The sequence below is a fragment of the Laccaria bicolor genome, genomic scaffold (genome assembly GCF_000143565.1).
Source record: "Laccaria bicolor S238N-H82 LACBIscaffold_162 genomic scaffold, whole genome shotgun sequence".
Classification (NCBI taxonomy): domain Eukaryota; kingdom Fungi; phylum Basidiomycota; class Agaricomycetes; order Agaricales; family Hydnangiaceae; genus Laccaria; species Laccaria bicolor.
The window spans coordinates 4,258-11,236 of NW_001890021.1; the positions used below are offsets into that span (position 1 = coordinate 4,258).

The 6,979-nt window shown below is 38.9% G+C and overlaps 1 protein-coding gene across 1 annotated transcript; it reads left to right on the forward strand.

Moving 5' to 3' along the window:
- Positions 1-48: 48 nt before the first annotated feature.
- Positions 49-2,811, forward strand: LACBIDRAFT_335842 (uncharacterized protein; the record flags this gene model as incomplete). Its single annotated transcript, XM_001890740.1, has 9 exons — positions 49-68; positions 513-690; positions 739-855; positions 911-1,187; positions 1,246-1,537; positions 1,592-1,720; positions 1,767-1,999; positions 2,050-2,628; positions 2,678-2,811. The coding sequence occupies 9 exons, from the start codon at positions 49-51 to the stop codon at positions 2,809-2,811; spliced, it is 1,959 nt and encodes a 652-aa protein (XP_001890775.1).
- Between the last annotated feature and the right edge of the window lie 4,168 nt (positions 2,812-6,979).

A 6,979-nucleotide genomic window follows, 5' to 3' on the forward strand; every position in this document is an offset into this window, starting at 1 on the left:
TCGATACCTACACACTCCACAAACATGCTCCACAAAGCCATTTACAAAATGGTTGAGTTCCCATCCAGGTAAGTAGGTTTGTATTTTCGCTTTTTTGCCTTATGCTCACCAACTGCTCAGTACATTCCTGTGGCCTGTTTCACCAGAGCATGGGCTCATTTGCACAAGTTGTCAGGACCTTAATTGTTGTACCTTCAATGTAAACAAGTTGAGTTGCATGAACATGAAAATAGAGGCAATGCATTCATTCATCAGAGTCTGGAAGCCAAATAGAGCAATATATTAGCCACAAGCTACATCAACGACAACCTGGATAGGGCTAAAAGACAGTAATAATCAAGGAATGGTCAAGTAGACTAGGAAAGTCATGTAGGCGAACCAAACAGATGATCATGGGAAGAAATCACTTTCGTGGGAGAAAGTCAAATTTCAGCGTTACCGCGCTGAAAAAAGTCCTGAGATCCTGGGTAATAAACGAGTCTCTTCGTAAACTCAGAGGACTCGTAACCCAGGGTTGGCTCATCAAAGGTAGACACTAAGGGACCCAAAGCGGAGGGTTCCCAAGCGACTGGTGGCGAGGATAATCCTAGGAAACGCTCTCGATTCGGTTCTATTGGGAATTCTCCAGATAAGCCAATCAATGTTGATGAGTTTCTCTCAATGTTTGAACCTGCAATACTGCACGATTATGTGTGTTTCATTTGATTTCAGTCTTGTCCATGCTAATCAGCTTTACAGGGCAAGGACGAAGAGATTTCTCTTAGTAAAGAAGAAGCTCCTCCCATTGTCTGTGACCGGTCATTCACAGTTTACGATATTGATGGCAATCCTCATGAATTCATGCCAGAATTCCATGTACGTGTCAAACTTGTTTATGAGTTTTAATAATCATTTATATTTTATCATTCAGCATGGTGTCTTCAATGACCGGTTCCAAGAGTTTATGGATCTTGTTTATGATGGTTACATTGAGGGTCATCCTCCTCACATCGTGGATCCGCAAAAATCTTGTCTGGCAAAATTGCATCATCAAGACTTTTCGACCATGTCTGCCTCAGACATCCAGAACAAAATGTGCCATAAACAGGTCGTCGTCACTGGGCTCCCCTTCAATGAAAAGATGCAGTTTGATGCCAAAGGCCTTCGCACCCTTGTTGGTTCCATGACTGCACAGATCTCCATTACCGGTTCGTTTGAACTTATATATATATATTTTTGGTCTAATAATCTAAATCATTGTTATAGACTTCTCAGTCATCAACCCAGGGACCGACTGTGTTCCCTCTGTTGTCAGTGGCTATGTTAACGACCTTCTTGAGAATGCCTCAAGCACCGGCAAGATTTTGAACGGACTTGACCTCCCCATGTGGTCTTCCTATCATCCTTCAAACAATTATGAAACAGATGCTGTTGCATGGAATGTTACCCGTGGGACCCACAGAATTCCACTTCATGGACCCTTCCCAACCCAGGACCGTGAATGGGGTATTGCCGGTCTTAAGCATGTTCTCACTTTTCTCCACATTGACTGCGATGGGTTTAACACAAGATATGGCACTAAAGTTGGATGAAAACTGTGGGCCTTCTTGAGACCACAAGATTTGAAAAAACTCTCTTCAATTGACTTCTACATGGATGAAGATGGTTTTTCTCTCTCTGGGAAGCCCAAGGATATCAAGTATGACTTTGAGGCTGTTGTTCTTTGGCCTGGTGATGAACTGTGAGTGTTGTGTTGATAATCATGGCATTATCTCATGATATTGCAGTCATATGCTGCCCAATTCTGCACATTGGGTATATGGCATAGATGATGTGGTTGCACAGGGCGGTCATTACTATTCCTCGTATCTTATGCAGGAGACTCTGCAAGGCATTGTACATGCCTTTGTTCTCAACAAGTTTTTAACAAACACGGAGCATATTCCCTCTCGTCACCTATTGCGGAGGATCCTGATCTTCTACCAAGTTGGCCTCATTGAGGGTGGCATCTCTGAAGACGGTGAGATTCTCCCCTCCTTGTTTATATCTTTGACTCATTTCCACTTCCAGATCCTGCATCAGTTCATCTACCTAACGTCGAGACGATGGAGGGCATGCTCAATATCATCTGTCTTGCAGTCCTGATTATTCTTGGCAATGTTCTAGATTTCAGGACTTACAGCACTCCAAATCAAGGGGAAGATGATGAAGCCTCTCCTACCCAAAGAACATTGATGGACACTGGTGACATCAATGCCATACCCAACAATGAAAGAATCGCGTATTGCTATGCACGTGGCGTGGCTTTACACATCCTCAAGTGGCTCCGTTCATGTGCCACTTTCACTGGCCCACCAGATGGTCTTGCCGACGATCTGATATCTCTTTTTTTTGTTCAGATTTTGGCTAGTCTATCAGACTACAAAAGCCTTGCTGAAGCAAAGAGTTATGGTGGAGTCCCCCATTGCACCTCCCATTTGCTCAGTAAACAGATTGCCAACATTCTTGAGGTAGATCCGATTCTGAAGGCTGCATGGGCATATAAAGAACGTGTTCCTTCATGCTCTCTAGCTCTTGAGGAGAAGGAGAAGTACAATGTTGAATGGCAGTGTGAATGGGAACCCACGTTGTGGAGAGCCCCATCTGTTGGTGAGTAATATATAGTTATTCTATTTTGCAAGTGCTTATCAATATTTAGATTTTGCTCTTGCAGGGCAGACTCCATTTGATATCAAGTACTTTCAGGCCACTAAGCTGCGGATTAACTCTGAGAACGCCAACATGATTGTTGATGTTGTCAAACCTCCACGCAAGAAAGCAAAAGTGGAATAATGTTTTATATGCTGTCGTCTTTAGCTCTTGTTATATGCCATGTGCACCTTGTACAATATTCTCACCATCATCTTGCAATCAATATCGCTCATTGCTATTCTTCTTTTCAAAATTTGTGAACCTAAATACTTTGCATCCAAGCTTGTCATTGTTTGGCAGCACAATTTATCACAAATATTTATTACAACATCAATGTCTTTATTCATCCAAACCTTCAATTTTTCAATGTCTATTATGCATCAAGCATGGAATATTGCAGAAGTGAGATCATTGGTCTTCACACAGATTGATTCGCTTTGCGATCTGGTGCAATTAGCTGCTACTTGCAAAGCTTTTACAAAACCTGCCACTCTAGAATTATTGGAAAAGCAAACAAGCATTGTTCGTCTGAAAACCTTGATCCCTCTAGATGCTCCAGCCCTTGCATCTGTTTGTGTTCTCCTTTTATTTTTGTTACTTGGATTACTCATTTACACTACTAGAATTGGGCTGCCTACAATAAAGTTGCTGGCTCTATGACTGCTATTAGTCATGATCAATCTAAAGGCATCATTCAAGACACGGCTGATGTCCGAAACTTTGCATCGTCTATTTGTTTGGCTGTGGAACATAATCTGCTTCCCAGAGACATGTTCAAGCATCTGACTGCTCTATCATTGTCCATAACACCCATATTGCTGAATCACATGTCCGTGTAAATTTAAGTCATGTGATTGTTCAACTTTCAAATATTTGAACAATGACTGCCAATATTCTTTGTCCTCCATCGACTATGCATCCATATCGGTGGACTCTGTTGCTACTTACTATCATCCCTCTGCTCCTTACAATCTATCCCATTGATACAAACATAGAATCCAAAGCAATTTGCCAAGGATTGATAGCGGTTGGAAACAACCTGAGCCATCATGCACCCATAATAGAGATTGGAAACAATCCAAGCCTGCTGGCACATGTTGACTATGTCAATGACATTGAGATACACTTGACTATGCAGAGAGATTGGGAAATAGATGTTCAGGCTATGACAAACTCTGTCATTGCTGATGAATTTCGAGAACTAAAAGTAAAAGTAACTTGCATTATTCATTCACTATTTGGTTTCACGTTAGAATACCTGTGCAGTCAAATACCAGCCTTGGTATACTATAGTGCAATTGCATATTCCTTATCTGTTAACTATGCCATTAAGCTCTGCATTTTGCTTGCACTTCAGTTTTCAAGACACTGTACTTTCTGTCATGTATATGCAAATAAACTTCGCTTGTTTCAAGAGCATCTCTCATTTTCACTACCTGCACTATTTGTTCGACATCGATTTGTTGTGCATTTGTCCTCTTTTATTCTTATTTCAAAAATAATTCAATATATAATGGCCTATACATTTATCTCTTTCTCATCCATCTCCAACTGGTATGGCTATGAACTATTGTTGACAAATAGAGTTTCAGCTATCCAAGTCTCCACCATAAATGAACCTTACCTTCATTCTATTAAACATTGGTATGGGTATGGGTGCCCTTGTCAAGCAATGATGGCAGTTGTGCCTTCCATTCAATATGGGGGTGGAAAGATTAGCACAAACTTGAGTGAAATAAAAAATTACATCACTCCATACAGTCTAGAGCTACAGAATGCAACCTCGGTTAATTATAAATACATTGGCCAGTTTGTGCTTCAAGCTGCTCAGGCTGAGTTACGTAAAAACCCTGAACTGCTTATATGTTATATGCCATTGGAATTATTAAAGGGAAAAATATCATTGGTTCAAGCGAAATCCATTGCAAAGATGCACAATGTTACAATATCAAGCAAATCTCCAGTTGCAGAGGTCTTGGAGGTTTTATCAGCACATATGTGTTCCTCATGATGTTCTCAATTTTATACATTGTTTGCTCCAGAAAAACCAGCTTTGACATCTTCTGAACGTCAAGCTAAGTGGTACAAGGGTCTCAGTAAAGCAGACAAGAAAAAAATCATTAAAAAAAAGTATATTAAGTTTTTAAAAGGTCCAACATATAAAATTAAGAGAAGTAAAGAGAATAAGTCTACTTATCAGACTTGTGTAAGAGGCCATTGCAAGCATGGCAGGAACGAGTCCTCATTTCCAAGGCCATTATTGCCCTAGACTCTAAACAGGGTACTCTAGCATCATCATCAATGTGTAGCATGCTAGTAAGTATCCTACCTATCCTACCTATCTACCCTTTCTACCTCCTGAGACTTGCCTCCATTTATTGACCCATATGCCCACTCTTCATTCTTTGTATCACCACACATTACGCTTTATGTAATCACTGTAATTTACCTTGTGTACATAAAGAAATGATATCTTCTTGCCACCACTTGTACCTCTTATATCACTTGGATACTCAAGCCCTACCAATAGCTTTACTTCAAGCTTTGAGAGATCAGCAGTCAGACATCAAAAACTTCATTGTCACAATCTCCACTGGGACTGTTTGTGGAGATCAGAGTATGACAGTGCTGAACAGTCACATTCTATGATTCTGAGCATGCAACTAAGCTGTTTAGACCAACTTGGTGAGTCCTCACCCCTTTGATCATTGTAGTCCACTAGGCATTCCAATGACTGTCCCACTACCTGAGCGATCACTATGTCAAGTATTGGTTCCACAATGATAAGAAACATTTCTATGTTTTTCCTAATTTTTGCTCATTTTATAGTAATATGTAGATTGAGTACTATATTAACTAACTGTTGCATAACATTATCACTAACAGTAAAGCAATATCCTCCAATTTTCTCTGAAATTTGTGCTATTTTATGACTATTTTCCGATAGATTACCATATTTGGAAGTCCACTATGGACTGTAAACACAATATATAATGTTATTACTACTGGTAAGGACACCCTCCAACTTTTTCTGATTGCTCTACTATTCTTTAGCTATTTTTGGGTTGATACCATTTTTGCAAATAAATCTAGCCTCATAGACTATATATACTTTTGATAAGTAATACATAGTCATGATAAGTTAATTGTTTTACACATTTTATTGTATGACTAATTATTTGTATTTGTTTATAATCAAATGATGACATGTGATGAAGGGTATGTATATATTTGGAAGTATTTCATAGAATCTGTAAACTATGATTATGACCATAAAGTAGACATTGAAAATGTTGAATGTTTTGGATTATGATCGATTTATTTGTATTTGTATACATCCATTATCATTTTAAAAAAGTTCTGCAATTAAGGGGTGCTGCTCATAAAAACCATGTCATTTGGACCAGAGTTTGCAGAGCTACAGAGAATTCTTTACTTTAGCCCCAAAGAGATGAGTAAGCAACAACATGTGATGAAGGGTATATACATATTTGGAAGTATTTGGTAGAATCTATAAATATATTTGTAATATTTTCAAACCATGGTCATACAAACATGATCATGAGTGTCAAAAATACATTGAAAATGTTGAATGTTTTGGATTGTGGACTGTTTATTTGTATTTCTCTACATCCATTGTCGTTTTAGAATAGTTCTGCAATTAAGGAGTGCATACCACAAAAAAAAACATGTCATTTGGACCAGAATTGGCAGAACTACAGGTAAATCTTCATTTTTACTAAAAATGATGACTAAGCGATGGCACACCAAGGAAAATGATGACGCACGAACGTTTCCCGATCACATTGATGGGAAACGTTCGTGCATCATTGCAAGGCACAAGAGATCCTCGTGACGTCATCACTGCAGGTCATATTAGCAATTCCAAAGGAAAATACTGTAACTCTGCCAGATCTAGCCTGAATTTCATGCATTTCAATTATGTAAAATTTAGGAGTATGTTTTACATAATTGGCATGTCATCACCCAGGTTATACCAACAATTCAGAGAGACAATACTGTAACTCTGTCATATCTACTCCAAATTACATCAATCAAAATGCAGAAAAAAGGTAATATTCCAGAGGATTTAATTACTTAAATTGTAGTATTATGTGTTATATAATAATGAGCAGGATGCATCTGGACTGAAATAGGGCAATAATAACTTACACAGTGCATTGTTGATATGACAATCCATGTTTTGATGAACAGCCAGCAGCCAATTTGTGTAATTTCAAATCTTGCATGCTGCTGATAAACAAGCATCAATAACATTGGAATCAAGCTCACATGAGGCATCTATAAT